The sequence below is a fragment of the Stegostoma tigrinum genome, chromosome 14, assembly GCF_030684315.1.
Source record: "Stegostoma tigrinum isolate sSteTig4 chromosome 14, sSteTig4.hap1, whole genome shotgun sequence".
In the NCBI taxonomy this organism is placed as follows: Eukaryota; Metazoa; Chordata; class Chondrichthyes; order Orectolobiformes; family Stegostomatidae; genus Stegostoma; species Stegostoma tigrinum.
The window spans coordinates 53,265,028-53,281,374 of record NC_081367.1 but is presented as its reverse complement, the minus strand read 5'-3'; the positions used below and the strand labels follow the sequence as shown (position 1 = coordinate 53,281,374).

Sequence of the window (16,347 nt, the reverse complement as noted above, 5' to 3'; positions counted from 1 at the left end):
AACCATGGATCACTCTCAACATTTACTTCCCGGCCATGAACAGATGTGGCAACAGTGTGTACCATCTACAAGATGCACTGCAACAACTCATGAACCTGTGAATGAATTATAGAAACTAAAATGAGGTAGAAACTAAAAAAGTAACTAAAGATGTTCAATGCATAAATGAAAAATAATACCTAAAAGTATAAAAAATATATAAGGATAGCATTGCAGGTGATATTTAGTCCTCTTGCTGGTTTGGCATCAAATCGAATAGTCAGGAGTTAATTACCTAAAGTGAATTTACATGGCTTTGGGGCACAATCACACAATCCAAGGACTTTATACAATGTACATTTTAGTTTGCTAACTTTGCTTTGCTCACAATGTGTTCTGAATTGTAAACATTGGTCAAAATAAACAAACAGTTTGATAAAATGTTCTAAAAGAGCAAACTGATTTATATTTGCAGTTATAATCAAAAGGATTCACTGCACTATTTTGAGCTTTTTGTGGAGAACATTATAATCCCAAACAAATCCGTCAACAGTAAGTGATTGCATCTTGCAAATTTCAACATGAGTTTTTCAACTGTATTTTGATGTGCAGACACTGCAGAACAATTGGCTGGGGATGTTACCAAGCCACTTTGATCCATGAGACATTTATAATACTTAGTCGAAGAAGTGTAAGACAATCCACCTGCTTTGGGAAAAGCTTACGCAATGTCTCCTTGGAGACCAAGCCAAACCAAGCTTAATCGGTTTTCTGATAATCAGCAGGATACAAGAGATACCAATGTAACCAAAAAGTTAGCTTGGGGACGAAAGGCTCAAAAGAAAAAGGGCAAATGGAAAACAAATTGTAATGGCGTTCAGTTTCGGCACTTTGTTTTTGTGTGACAGTTCAGAAAACACCAAAAATTTGTGTCGAAGGAAGCAAGCAGGTTCTCTCGAAATTAATCCGTTTTCTTTTGCCAATTCACAACAAATCCTTGTGTTGAGACAACTCACCAAGAATACAACAGAGACTAATGTTTTTGTGATTGACATAATTGTAGTTCAGAATCCCATGATAAATGCTCTGGAGACAAGGGTTTAAATTTCATCATGGCAGTAATGTAACTAATTTATGATTGAGATAACGTAGGAATTTCTTTACTCAGCATGTGATGAATCTTAGGAATTCTCTCTCCCAGAGGATTGTAGAGACTCAGTGATTGAGTACATTCAAGCCAGAGATCAATAAATTTACATAAATAAAATAAACATGTGATATGGGATGGTGTCAAATCTTGACATGGAGGCAAAACAGCAGCCGTGATGGCATTGAATAGATGGTACATGTTTGAGGAGTCAATGTTTTTACTCAGCTCTGGGACAGGTGGGTCTTAAACTCGGTCCTCCTCAATCTGAGATAAGGACATTATCACTGCTTCACACAAGCAAGACCTCAAAATTGTGTGTGTATGTTTCGAACATTGACTGAAAGGTAAGGACAAAAAGAGCATGGGATTGTGGATTAGACAAAAACTCTTATAACCGCATGTAACCACACAGTAACGAAACCATAATTTGTAAAAACAAACATGTAAGTTATTTTGATCAATCTACTCCCCATACACATGAAGCACCTACTCTTAGGCCATGTCCCAGTCCTAGCACAGGCACTAAGTGAAGTTGTATCAGAGATAATGGGAACTGCAGATGCTGGAGAATCCAAGATAACAAAGTGTGGAGCTGGATGAACACAGCAAGCCAAGCAACATCTCAGGAGCACAAAAGCTGACGCTTCGGGCCTAGACCCTTCATCAGAGAGGGGGATGGGGAGAGGGAACTGGAATAAATAGGGAGAGAGGGGGAGGCGGACCGAAGATGGAAAGAAAAGAAGATAGGTAGAGAGGAGAGTATAGGTGAGGAGGTAGGGAGGCGACAGGTCAGTCCAGGGAAGATGGGCAGGTCAAGGAGATGGGATGAGGTGGTAGGTGGGAAATGGAGGTGCAGCTTGAGGTGGGAAGAAGGGATGGGTGAGAGGAAGAACAGGTTAGGGAAGCAGAGACAGGCTGGGCTGGTTTTGGGATGCAGTGGGGGCTACCCCCTCCATTCCTCAGACGACATGTCCATCATGGGCCTCCTGCAGTGCCACAATGATGCCACCCGAAGGTTGCAGGAACAGCAACTCATATTCCGCTTGGGAACCCTGCAGCCCAATGGCATCAATGTGGACTTCACAAGCTTCAAAATCTCCCCTTCCCCCACTGCATCCCAAAACCAGCCCAGTTCTTCCTCTCCTCCCCCCACTGCATCACAAAACCAGCCCAGCTCGTCCCCCCCACCACTGCATCCCAAAACCAGCCCAACCTGTCTCTGCTTCCCTAACCTGTTCTTCCTCTCACCCATCCCTTCCTCCCACCTCAAGCCGCACCTCCATTTCCCACCTACCACCTCATCGCGCCTCCTTGACCTGTCCATCTTCCCTGGACTGACCTATCCCATCCCTACCTCCTCACCTATACTCTCCTCTCTACCTATCTTGTTTTCTTTCCATCTTCGGTCCGCCTCCCCCTCTCTCCCTATTTATTCCAGTTCCATGTCCCCATCCCCCTTTCTGATGAAGGGTCTAGGTCCCAAACGTCAGCTTTTGTGCTCCTGACATGCTGCTTGGCCTGCTGTGTTCATCCAGCTCCACACTTTGTTAACTAAATGAAGTTGTTCTCATGTTGGTTTCGCATCAAATCGAATGGTCAGGAATTGACTACCAAAATTAATTTACATGGCTTTGGGACACAATATCGCAATTCAATGAATTTGTACAATGTATGTTTTATTTTGCCAACTTTGGTCAAAATAAACAGCTTGGTAAAATGTTCTAAAAGAGAAAACTAGCTTAAATTTGCAGTTATAATCAAAAGGATTCCTTTGACAGCAGACTACACTTAACACCTGTGTGACCTCGTTCCATTTAGTAGACTATACCCTGAGGTCACTTCACATTATTGGAGGCAGCTGATTTGTAAAGCACTTCCAAATGTTTAAAGAATTAACCCCATAAAAAAGTCATGATGGAGCTGAGGGGAGGAAGACATCTCATCAATTATGTTTCACACCAGCCACACTGTCTTCCTCAAGTGGACAGAATACTATGCAAGTATTAGTCTGAATGCAAAACTATGCCCATCAGTAATTTCTACAAGGGTAAAAAGGATTTACTCCCAAGGTTTGCACAGCTCTTTATGTTGGACAATGTTTCTGCAACAGGGACATTATGGTAGGTGATTAGAAGGTCATATTTCAGCAGAAAATTCCTTTTAGACCTGGTCATAAAAACACAATTCCAAAGCTGTCTGGATCTAAAAACATTGTCAAATTATCCTGACTCCTAAAATCTTATCTTCCTCCCTACTGTTCAGAGAAGTCCAATGTACCAGTGTATTTTTTCTACCATATGATGGAGATACGTTTAAAGACAATGAAACTTCATAAAATGTAACGTGCTCTACACCCTGAATGACAGAAGCCATCTAACAAATTTGAATTGATAAGCCAAGTGCAAAACATTGTATTTGCGTGCATAACATTTCATTCAACTTGGATTCTGACAATCAACCACCATATCCAAACATTAAACATGTTGAAGTTGACCCTGCTTCAGGGAAGCCATTCTTTTGTGACTGCTCAAACCAATATGTTGCTAACTGGTAATGATGAACAGCTGTTTCTAGAGTGCTTGCTGGATGGAATGAGCCCACAGAACAGCTCATAGGGTAAAGAGCAGAAGTAGTGAAATATTTAGAAACTCTCAGGAATGGTACTTTTCATTAAAGTGCCTGCAGTCTCTCAGACTCGCCCTTAAACTCTTCAAAAGCATAAATGACATACAGTAGATTTTGGAAAGGTGTGACACAGTACAATGTTAACATTGGTTCTATGGAAACGGAGGAAGCCTGTAATGCCATAGTCCTTACAATAACCCCTAAGCACTGCAAAGCTCTTGACACCTCATGAAGACCTTTGGAAGCACTGTCACTGCTGCAATATGGGAAACACCTCAGCAATCTGACATAGCAAGATGCCCACAAACAGCTTTAAGATGCCAAGCAGATCGTCTGTTCTTCAGATGTTGATTGAGGGGTAAATATGGTCAGGATTCTGGGGATAATTTCTCATTCTTTTTTCAAAATCAGGTTATAGGATCTTTAACATCCATTTGAAAAGACAGACAAAGCTTCATTTACTGTCTTGTGACAAAGACTACACTTCTAACATTACAACTCTCTTCAGCACCACACCAGGTTCTGAGCCTCAAATTTTGTATTCAAAGTCTGGAACAGGACTCAAACTCAAAAAGGGGGCTATCAACTCTGAACCACAGTGAACAGGAACAAGTTGCAGGGTTTTTAAAGGATTTCAACAACCTCAGCAATGACTTTCAAATCAGCAGTCCACAGCATCTAGAATTTTAAATAAAAATGATTTATGTAAAATTTACAGAATAATTTCCTGGTACTTTGTCTACAATCAGACACTGAGCAGATAAAGCTGTGGATGTCAAAATGTATATTTGACTAATCTTGCATTTCAATTCACTTTATAGATTCAAGCAACAACAGATTGCCTAACCATTTTAGATTTGGATAACTATATTAGAACTACAAAGACATTAGTTTCACCAAACAATAACCTTGTGGCTCTTCCTGCACAGAACACACAATGCTTGACCAATAAGGCCAATTCATAAAATGGAATCATGAATTAATTCATATATTAGCTTCCATACAGAATTTTAAAATGACAAGATATGATAATAGGTAAACCAGATTAAGATTGGTGGAACTGTGATGTTCAAGGTATGCATTTGAGACATAAGCAATTGGGACTTTTGTACAAGACAGTCACCTAGTGATGACAGGTTAAAACCATTTAAAACAGCAATTCCTTTAAGGCAGGGCCAAGGAAGCCAGACTCAGGTCCACTCCCAAATGGGAGTCAAGCCTTGAAAACATGGACCATAGTTTCCACACATCGCACAGATCAATAATTCCTGGTAAACAAAACTCTGCTCAATAGAATTAATGTATACTATCATTCACTGATGTAGAGTAACAATGTCTAATTGAGCTAGTTATTAAATATTGACTTGTTTTATTGAATGACTTAACAATAACATTGTCAAAAAAATCCAACAAATACAACTTCTGAAGAAGGGTCACTGTACCTGAAATAACAAAGTGTGAAGATGGATGAACACAGCAGGCCAAGCAGCATCTCAGGAGCACAAAAGCTGACGTTTCGGGCCTAGACCCTTCATCAGAAAAGGGGGATGGGGAGAGGGTTCTGAAATAAATAGGGAGAGAGGGGGAGGCAGATCGAAGGTGGATAGAACCTGAAATATTAACTCTGCTTTCTCTCCACAGATACTAAGAAACCAGCAGGATTTCTCCAGCAATTTCTGTGTTTGATACCTAAAGATGAGGTGTCAAGCTGGCAAAGTGACAAAACAGCCCTACTTCCATAATAATCAACATCAGCAGTTAGTGATAGGCAGATGTAAAGTGACTCCACAACAAACAGACCTAAGCTCTGCAGTCCTGCCACATCCAATCAAGAATGGTGGTGGATGATTAATCAACTCACTGGAGGAAAAGGTGCCACAAATACTTCCTTCTTCAATAATGGGGAAGCCCAGCACATCAGTACAAGAGAGTACGCTGAAGCATTCACAGCTTTATTCAGGCAAATATGCTGAATGGAAGATCAATCTCAGCTTCCTCCAGTGGTCCCCAGCATCAAAGATGCCAGTCTTCAGCCAATTTGATACATCTTATGCGATATCAAGAATCAATGAGGTACGAGATACTGAAAAGGCTATGGGCTCTGACAAATTCTGGCAATGGTACTGTGGACCTGTGCTCTAGAACAGGCCATGACCAAGCCAAGCTGCAGCCGTATTCACAATCACAAATGACAGTGTACCATAATCCTTGAGATATTTGGACATGTAGGATACTGACAAGGAGAGCCACGAAAATGCCTGTACATAGTAGAAGTTCTTCTGATGTCCGTAGCACAGGATACATCGTACAAATACAACATGAGTTTGTTAGTCTTAATTTCTTATATATTCACCCATGGGAGTCGCTGATTGGCTGCAGTGATCTGCAATAGCTTCTTTCATTGCTTGCAAAATGTTACCATGGAAATCTTCCAAGAGTCTTGATTTCTCACTCTTTCATTAAAATAGTCCTTGACACTATCTCATTTAGCCAGCTTTGATTCATATGTCTTGACAACCCATTGTGTGCCCCTGTTTGAAATATTGTTTTATCATTCTTTTGTGAAACCACTTGGGATGCTTTACTGCATTAAAGGAGCTATATGAATGCAAATTGTTGTCATTTATTCATTGTTCATTCAGAGTAGCATGCCAGTATTTGACGGTGATGCTGAATTCACAGGGAGGCTGCATCTGTCAGCCTCCGTCAGTTTAGGGTTGTGGTTGAGTAATATACCTGCTCTGCTGCTCTCTCGACATGTGTTTGAATACTAACAGACCTAAAATTGTTTATTTAACATAATACTATCTTTGCCCTACCATACCCTACAACTACCCTCGGTCTTTAATGTAATATTTACAGACAAATCTTTTCCCTTAACTGAATCCAAATGTCTGTCTTATTTTCAAGGGTTCAGAGGAATTCCTGACATTTCCGGCCGGACACGGGTTAAGTATGGGATGCTGTTTGAAATACCTTACTGAGTAAAAACGCTTTAAAATTTGTGAGTTGTCTAATTCAAGTAGTCAATTGTTTGAACACAATCATCTGGAGTCATAAAGACAGGACGTAAAACTGTTTTCTTTTAAAAACCTGGAGAGAAAAAAACCTTTCCAAGTTCGTAAAGGATCAGACCAGATCTCTCACACAAGTTTCTCAAGGCTTGCTCTCATTAAGCAACTATTTGAAATCTGCACAAGAGAGAAAAGAGATTTGAAGTGGATGACCTCCCTGGAAAATCTGAACTTCAACCTACACACATAAATTTATCATTCTAGCAAGGTCTGTCACATAAGCTTTGGCTAGCTTTTATGGAAAAATTCACCATTCTGTTTAGGCTGGTCATTATGGAGCAGTACTCCTCCTGCAAAAGCTCAGTTCTTTACCTGTCCCCCGATTAGCTCTGTCAGTTTCAGCTTGCTGTGCCAGCTCTAAGGTGATTTGACACTATCGCAAACCATTGGGAATTTTCACGTTAAGAAGTGAAGAGCCATTTTGAGGGCAAAAAGGTGAGGGATACAGAATGATTGGTGAGATTAAAAGAGGGAGAAAGGTCGAGTAGGAGGAAAGAGGAAGAATGCCACTTTAAAATTTGAAATCCCGACAGTGAGGAAACAGGCCCTTTGGCCCACGAAGTCTGCATCGATCGTCCAAAGAGCCAAACCCAGCACCCCTACCCCGTCCTGTAACTCCCACTTTTACTATGGTTAATCCACCTAATCTGCACATACCTGGACAATTTTGCATGGCTAAACTAACTAACCTGCACATCTTTGGACTGTGTGAGGAAACCAGAGCACTTAGAAGAAACCTTCGTAGATACAAGGACAGTATACAATCTCCTCACAGACACAGTCACTCAAGGCTGGGATTGAATCCAGGTCCCTGTTGCTTTGAGGCAGTAGTGCTATCTACTGAGCCACTGTGCTAACTTGAACAGTTGGCAAGGAATAATGCTAAAACATCAAGAGGAATTGCAAGAAAAGAAGAAAAACTGGGCTAATTGAAGCTTGTTTGTAAGGGTGACAGACTTCCTATCCAACTGTACTGAATACAGAGGCCAGCTGGCTGCCTACAATACATCCTGTCAGTTTTTTTCACTCCATTTGAAGATTACCACCGAGGCAGCAAAGATGATAATCTGCTTCTATATTTTTGACTGAGCATGAGGCTTCTGAGTGTTATCATTTCAAATCCTTCATTACACACAGGAAGACAGTGAACACATAGGAAGAAGTTCGAAGAACTCATCTTACACAGTAGTTTTACACAATAACCAATGCACAGAAGTACAGCTTTCATGCCAAGAGATCCATGCCAATTTCCATGCTCCACAAGAGGTTTCAAGAACGTGTCAATTACCAGTTAGGAAGTGATAGAATTCACTTAGGGAAGGAACGCTTTTAACATTAGTCACAGAACAGTCATGGCTTGAGCTTTCACCGATGATCATCTTACATGAAATGTCAGCAATGCGAGCATTTGTTCCCCATCCCTACTATTTTTACAAAATTTGTTCGTGGCAATGTTAACATCACTGTTAAATGAGCATTTATTGCCAAACCCTAAGAGAAGATGGCGGCAATTAACTGCTTTCTCCAACAATCCTTTGAGTACAGGCACACTCACAGTACTATTAGGAAGGGTGTTCCATGATTTGACCCAGTAACACTGAAGGAATGGCTACATAGGGGGGTCACAATTGCTCAGTGCTTAGCTCTGCTGCCTCACAGTGCCAGGGACCCAGGTTCAATTCCACCCTCCGGCAACTGTCTGTGTGGGGTTTGTGCCTTCTCCCTGTATCTGAGTGGGTTTCCTCCAAGTGCTCCGGTTTCCTCCCACAGTCCAAACATGTGTAGGCTAGGTGGATTGGCTAAGCTATGTGGTATTCAGGGATGTGTAAATTAGGTGGGTGATAGGGGGATGGGCCTGGGTGGGAAGCTCTGAGGGTCGGTGCAAATTTGTTGGTCCGAACGACCTGTTTCCACACTACAGGGATTCTATGATAGTTCCAAGTCAGGTTGGTGAGTGGCTTAGAAAAGAGCTTACAGGTGCTGCCCTTGTCCTTCTAGATGGTAGGATTTGTGGATTTAGAAGGTGCTGTCAGTTATTGCAGTGTATCTTGTAGGTGGTACACAGTGTTGGCACAGTTCTGTGGCGAAGGGAGTAAATCGTGAAGGTGGTTGATAGGTGCCAATCAAACAGGTGTATTTGTTCCAAATAATTTTGAGTTTCTCAAGAGTTGTAGCAATTCAGGCAAGAGGAGAGTATTCCATCATGCTTGTATCTTGGGCCTTATAGGTGGTGGACAGGCCTTGCAGAGACAGGAGGGAAGTTACTCCCTGCAGAATTCCCAGTTCTGACTTGCTCTAGTAGCTACAGCATTTATTTTGGTGTTCACATTCTGTTCAATCGTAACACCCAGGTTGTTGATAGTGGAGAATTCAGTGATAATAATGCCATTGTATGGCAAGAGGGCCGGTTGAATTTTCTTTTGCTGAAGGTGGACATTGATTGTCAGGTGCTTGTATGGTTTGTATGTTACTTGCTACTTATCAGCATATGTCATCCAGGGTTTTCTGCATTTGAGGAAGGAGTTATAAATGGCTTTGGATATTGTATAAAAATCAGCAAACGTACCAAATCTGACCTGATGATGGAGGAAAAGGTCATTGAGGAAGCACCTTAAAAGGTTGGGTTTCAGGCACTGCCCTGAGAAAATGCTACAATGATATCCTGGAACTGAGACGATTGGCCCTCAACAAACACAACCATCTTCCATTGTGCTGGCTATGACTCTAACCACTTGAGAGCTCTCCCTGATAATTTCCATTGACTCTTACTACGGTTCCTTGATGCCACCCTTGGTCAAATGTTGTCCTTGTTGTCAAGGACAGTCACTCTCATCTTACCTCTGAAGTTCAGCTCTTTTGTCCACATTTGCACCAAGGCTGTAATGAGACTGGGAGCCAAGTTGACCCTGGCACAATTTAAAACGAACTTCAGTCAAGGGATAATTCCTTGTGAGTACCACTTGATAGCATAGTTAACAAAATCTTCCATCAGTTGCTAATGATTGAGAGTAAATTGATGGTGTGGTAAATGGCTGGGTTAAATTTGTCCTGTATTTGAGCCCAGGATATGCCTAGACAACGATCCACATTATCTGGCAGTTGCCAGCTCTGTACCTGCACTAGTACAGCTTGGCTTGGGAATGGCTAATTCTGGAGCACGTGGCTTCAGTACAATTCCAGAAAGTTGTCAGAGTCCAAAGCCTTTACATTATCCGGTGCCTTCAGCATTTGTTGTGAAGTGAAATGAACTGAACTGGAGGAAGACTGGTATTTTTGATGTTCAGGACCTCTGGAGGAGGCAGTGATGGATTAACCTCTCAGCAGTTCTGAATAATGCAAATACTTCAGCCTTGAGTTTTCCATTGAAGTACTCGGCTCCCCATTATTTAGGATGGATGGGGATTTATGTAGAGACTTGCATCTTCTGTTAGTTGTCAAACTGTCCACTACCATTCACAACTGGATTTTGCAGGACAGCTGAGTTTAGGCCTGATCACCAGTTCTGAAAAAGAGTCATACTGCACTCAAAACATGAACTCTGCCCCCTTATCCACAGAAGGTGCCACCTCCTGGTGAGATTCTGCAGCAGGTTCTATTTTAATTTTAGATCAGATCTGTTGGGTTGCCTTTGGTCTATTATTAAGCCATTGGAGAGGACAATGAAGAGTCAACCACAAGCTGTGTTCTTAAAGTCACATATAGAGCAGATCAGACAAAGATGGCAGATTTACTTCTCAAAAGGTTATAGTAAACTAGATGGGTATTTTTACCACAATTGATTGCAGGCTCACCATTACTGAGACACTCTTAAAATCCAGATCTATTAATTGAATTTAAATTCCACCAACTGCTGTGATCAATGTAATTAATCACTTCTGTAACAGCCATAGCTTAGTTGGTAATGTTCTTGCATTTGAGCAAGGTTTCAGTTTCAAGCTCAAGTACAGCGCTCAAAAATTAAAGTCAATGCTGACATCCCTCCTGAGGGAGTGATGGACTGTCAAAGGTTATGTTTTCAGATAAATTTTTAAACCAAAGTTCTTTCTGTGTACTCTGGTGTATGTAAAAGATATGGTGTCCCTTCTATGAAGAAAAATAGACCTTATCCGTCATGACCTGTTTTATAGTTATTCCTCAATCACAGAATCCCTACAGTGTGAAAACAGCCCCTTTGGCCCAACAAGTCCACAATGACCCTCAGGGCATCCCACCCAGACCCATCCCCTATAATCCACCTAATCGATACATCCCTGAACACTGTGGGTGATTTAGCATGGCTAATCCACCTAGCCTGCACATCTTTGGACTACGGGAAGAAACCGGAGCACCAGAGGAAACCCACACAGACACAGGGAGAATATGCAAACTCTGCACAGATAGTCACCTGGGGATGGAATTGAACTTGAGTCCCAGGTGCTGTAAGGCAGCAGTGCTAACCACTGAGACACTGTGCCACCCCCATCAACAACAGAAAAAGAAAAAGATGGCACCTTTATTTAATTAAGATTATGAATTCATTGGAAGAGGCTTTGGGAAGGTTCACTGGATTAATAAAAATGGGCTGTCATGAGAAAAGTATCGACAGGATAGCCTGGTATTCATTGGAACTCAGAAGAGTGGAAGGTGATTTATTTGAAACATCAAAGGTCATGTGGGGGTCTTGACAAGGTGCATGCAAAGAAGATGTTTCCACTTGCTGGAGAATCTAAAAGCAGGGTCACCAATTTAAGACTGGGATGAAGATCTATTTTTCTTGTGAGATTCATAAATCTTTGGAACTCACTACCTCAAACAAAGTGGTGTCTTTGAATATTTTTCACTCAGAGATATATTCTTCATAAATAACAGGATTAAAGGTTATTGAAAATAGGCAGGTATATGGAATAATCAGGTTAGTTTGATCTTATGGAATGGTAAAGGCTCAATGGGTCCAATAGTCTACTTTTGCTCTTCATTGATACGTTTGTATGTCACCATTGTGTTGTTGTGCAAGTTTGCTGTCTGTAAATTGGCTGCTGTATTTCTTAAATTGCAATAAAGTTGACAATTGAAAACGTAGGGCTTTTGCTGCAAAATACTTTGAGACATCCGATGGTGTGAAAACACTATGTAAGAAAAGTTTTTCTCTCTGTCAGACATTCACAGCTTGCCTGTTTTTACCGAAGGCTTTCCTGTTGTTTCTTCACCTCAGTGCCACTGGCAAGTTGCTAACAAGCTGGAAAACATGTTTCACTTCTGGGATATGCAGAACTCTGTGTTAAAGGATTTCATAATTAGTTTCTCAATAAATTCTTCATTAATTACTTGACAGGTCCAAGAGAGCTTCCCACTTGCCCTCAATGTCATCCTGGGGAAAGCTAGAACATGACATGATCACATCTGGACACCAGCCCTTAATCTGTTTCTAGGATTTTCCCAGGCCTTTCACATGAGCCACCAATCTGAGAACATTCTACCCTGTGCGACCGTGAGGGAAAATGTTATACCCATGGATTAACATCCCTTGAGCCACATTTTTGGTGAGATCCATAAATCTCAATAACTTTTAGAGCCAAAACTGACACGTTACACTGGCTACCTTTCTTTACTCTTGGTTATGAGATTAGGAATTAATCAGAGGTAAAACATCTCGAGGAAGTTAAATTCATGAGTGTCATTACATAAGTGTGCATAATCCTAAAATGTAATTTGGACGGAGAATAGAAACAGTAATATTCAACAAATTCTCTCTGGAGCAAGCCTGGGAATTTCCTCAGAGTAGTGTCATTTTGCCTTACCATACTGGAGATATAGAAGGAGACTTTCCGCTACACTCCAGAAAAGTTATGCTAATGGTGCAGTATAGTTGAGTTGACAATATTCTGGATGAACTCTCAAAGCCAAGATGACTAAGTGCATATACGCAGGACTTAAATGTTTTTTGATGAATGGTGCATAACACAGACTGGGACTTTCCTTGAAGCTCCTTCAACTGCTCCATTGTGAAAGGCACCAAACACTCTGGTTACGTATTGACCAGTACGTTCCCACTGCTTTTCCAGATGAGTTCTCATAATGGAAGGGGAACTGTTTCAAGAATATTTGCAGTCATCCATACATACCAATGAAGGCTGGACCTGGAGATCTTTGAGCTAAATTCCATATACATCAAAACATTGACATTGCTCAGGCTTAGGGTGATAAGCAGGAAATATCCATGCCAGAACTGAACTAGACCATGACCACAAAGCAGGTCAGCAACTAGGAATCCTGCAGCGAGTACTTCACTTCCTGTCTCCCCAAAGCCTGTCAACCACCTCGAAGGCACTTGTCAGGAGTGTGATGGAACAGGACATAGGACAATAGGCACAGGAGTAGGCAGACCATCAAGCCTAATCTACCATTACGTTTGATCACGGTTGAGCAAACACTTCAAACTCTTTTACCTGTACTATCTATATAGCTCTTTATGCCTTTGGTAATCAGAAATCTAACAATCTCGACATCAAGCAGACACAAAGAATGAGTTTCTCCAGCCTTCTGAGGTAAAAGAACCCCATAGATTCACAGCCTTCAAAAAGGAAAAAAAACTTCTTAACTCGCTGCTAAATTGCATCATCCTTATTTTTAAATTGAACTCTTGGTTCTAAACTCCCCAACCTGTGCCTACCCTGTCGATCCCTTGAAGTATTACGTAGACTTCAATAAGATCATCTCACATCCTTCGAAACTCTAAGGAATACAGACTCGGGTTGTCTAATCTCTCTTCATAGGACAGTCCCACCATCCCCGGGACAAGTCTAGTGAACCTACAGTGCACTTCATCTATGGTAATAATATCTCTCCTGTATAAGGAGGACCAAATTGCACACAGAACATCAGGTGCAGTTTAAACAGTTTCTATGCAACTGACATAACAAAGTGTAGAGCTAGATGAACAGCAGGCCAAGGAGCATCAGACGAACAGGACCGAAACCTCGGCCTTCCTGTTCCTCTGATGCTGCTTGGCCTGCTGTGTTCATCCAGCTCTACAACGTGTTATCTCAGAATATATCTGAACATTGCCATGAATTGGAAATCTTAAGAACAGTAAATGCCTATTTGGTAGAGCATGTTGCCTCCTTTCCATTTGACTCATTTTCTACCTTCTTCCCAATTCTTTCCACTCTTCATTCACCAGATGTTGTCTTTTGAACCCACTTATACTCTTAACTTCACCTGATTACTAATTGACTTTGTCTACTATGCTTTGCTTAGACTAAATTTTCAAAACTATTTCCCCAGTTTAGAAAAATTTATCAGCGTGAACAACTTGTCTGGTTTGACCATCAACTATTGAAGCCAGTCAAATGATGATCAGCTAAACAATGTCATATTTTTAAGTTTACTGACTGCAATGCAATTGCCATAGCTCAGAGATTTTTATGTGCTTTTCTGCATGATTTGCAACAAATAACATTTCAAAGTATTTAGTAAATGAGTCAATAATTGCCAGAACTCACCATATTGGCAACGAGGGCCCTGGAATCCTTCTGGACACTGACAAACCTGAAAGATTCCTTCAGCACACTTGCCTCCATTGAAACATGTTCCAATAGCACATGTAGCTAGGGAAACATAAACACCATACTTAAAAAATGCCTGTGCATCGTTCGGGAATTATTTTCTCATGCTTAGCGTTTTTTTTTCTCGTGGAATATGGGTATCATCGGCATTAGCTGCTTATCCCTGGTTGTCCTTGAACTGAGAGGCCCTCTAGGACATTTCAAATGTCAATTAAGAGTCAACCACGTTGCTGTGGGTCTAGAGTCATATGAAGGCCAGCATATTTCCAGAACGGACTGATGGATGAGATTTGTTTTATAACAGCTGGGACTGTTTGTTGAATCCACTGTCAGACAAATTTTTCGAATGAACCAGGAAGCAGTCATTGTCTCCTGTAGTGCCCACATACTGAATGGGGATAAGTGTCAAGGGATGGTCTAATTTCGTCACTTACGTCCAACTTTCTACCAGCTGAGTGTGACACAATTGGAATTTGTTAAGACATATTCCAGCTTAGATAAATTCATGTAGTAATGTATAACAAGAAACAAAGAATTAATGTATCATGCAATGTTGTTATCCTCAATTGGTCAGTTCTACCAGATATTTACACTGACAAGTGCTACATTTTGTATAATTGTATTTCACATCTAGAGGGCTCCCTACTTTTTAGAACTTTAGAGGATGCATGGACACATTTAGCAATAGCATTAACTTTGTAACAACCACCCTTTTCTACTTTTTTTTACATACTTTAGCAAGGTATCCACAGATACAAACACTCCTTGTGTCCTCATTTTATTGTCTTCACTCCAAAGACAAACCAATGTCCTAATGTGCTGTCAGATTTACATCCTCCATCCCGGGACTGATTCCTCCATGCTCACATGACAACACCTTTATGTCACTGTACAGCAGAAAACTGAGCTGAAGTAGAATCAACTGAGAGGATCATACTTACGGTGTAAGCAGCCTGGCTCATCATTTTGCTGGTTCCACCCTGGACAGCATTTGTAGATAGTCTGGAGCTCCACACTGTATACCTGTCTATATGCGGTATAATACCCAGTCCTACAAAGGTAAAAGAACGAATTTTCAATATATCAACCGAAATAGATTTATTTTCAACATCTAACACAATTCAGTCAGTTGTTAACAGCAGTCTTCATCTTGAAACATTAGCAGATGGAATTAAATTTAGGTTTTCATATGTGGCAAGTATCTGTTTTCAGTCTACCTGATAATGATGTATGAAAGGGGCAAAATAGATGTCACTCCTGACAGCTCATGAATAGGCAAATGTAAGAATGCCCATGTGTAAGAGTGATCTTCATTTGCTCATGCTGTGCGTGAGAACACTGCCTAGCGATAAATTTCAAAATAGAAACTATTTAGCCAACTAATATTTGACAGAAACCAAAACAGAAATAGCTGGAGAATCTCAACAGGTCTGACAGCATTTGTTGAAAACTGGTAGTAGCCAAGAAAAGGTGATTTTTATGCTGTAGATGGGTTGGGGGTGGGGGAGGAAGGAGTGAGCGGATAGTCATGATGGATCTGAGCCAGACAGAAAGAGCAGTTAGGCAGACAAGAGGACAGGTAGTAGTTATGCTGGGGAATAAGAAAAACTGTTAATGAGGACCGGATGGTAAAAGTGGGTTGGCTGGATACAAGATTGGTTGGTGAACAGGAAGTATGGCGTAGACATAAGTAGGTCTTTGGGAAGATGCAACAAGTGACATGCCATATGGATTGGTGCTGGGACATCAACATTTTACAATTGATTTAAATTACTTGTTTGAAGGAACTGAGGTATGGTGCCAAATTTATCGACAACACATAGGTGGTCAGAAAGAAAATAGTGATGGAAACATAAAGAGATGTAGAAAGGTGAAGTAAGTGAAAAACCATCTGGCAAATAGAGTATAATGTGGGAACATTGGACATTGTCCATTTTGGCAGAAAGTATACAAAGGAAACATCTTAGTGATGAGA

The 16,347-nt window shown here is 41.0% G+C and overlaps 1 protein-coding gene across 5 annotated transcripts in view; it reads right to left on the bottom strand.

Moving 5' to 3' along the window:
* The window catches only part of LOC125457479 (multiple epidermal growth factor-like domains protein 6), a 299,945-nt gene that overhangs the window by 259,906 nt on the left and 23,692 nt on the right, over positions 1-16,347 (bottom strand). For all 5 annotated transcript variants that reach the window (XM_048541696.2, XM_048541697.2, XM_048541698.2 and 2 more), the window contains exons 3-4: positions 15,314-15,423; positions 14,310-14,414 (exon numbers count right to left, since the gene is read on the bottom strand). In XM_048541696.2, the coding sequence (XP_048397653.1) occupies positions 14,310-14,414; positions 15,314-15,423 (215 nt within the window). The remainder of the gene's footprint in view (positions 1-14,309; positions 14,415-15,313; positions 15,424-16,347) is intronic.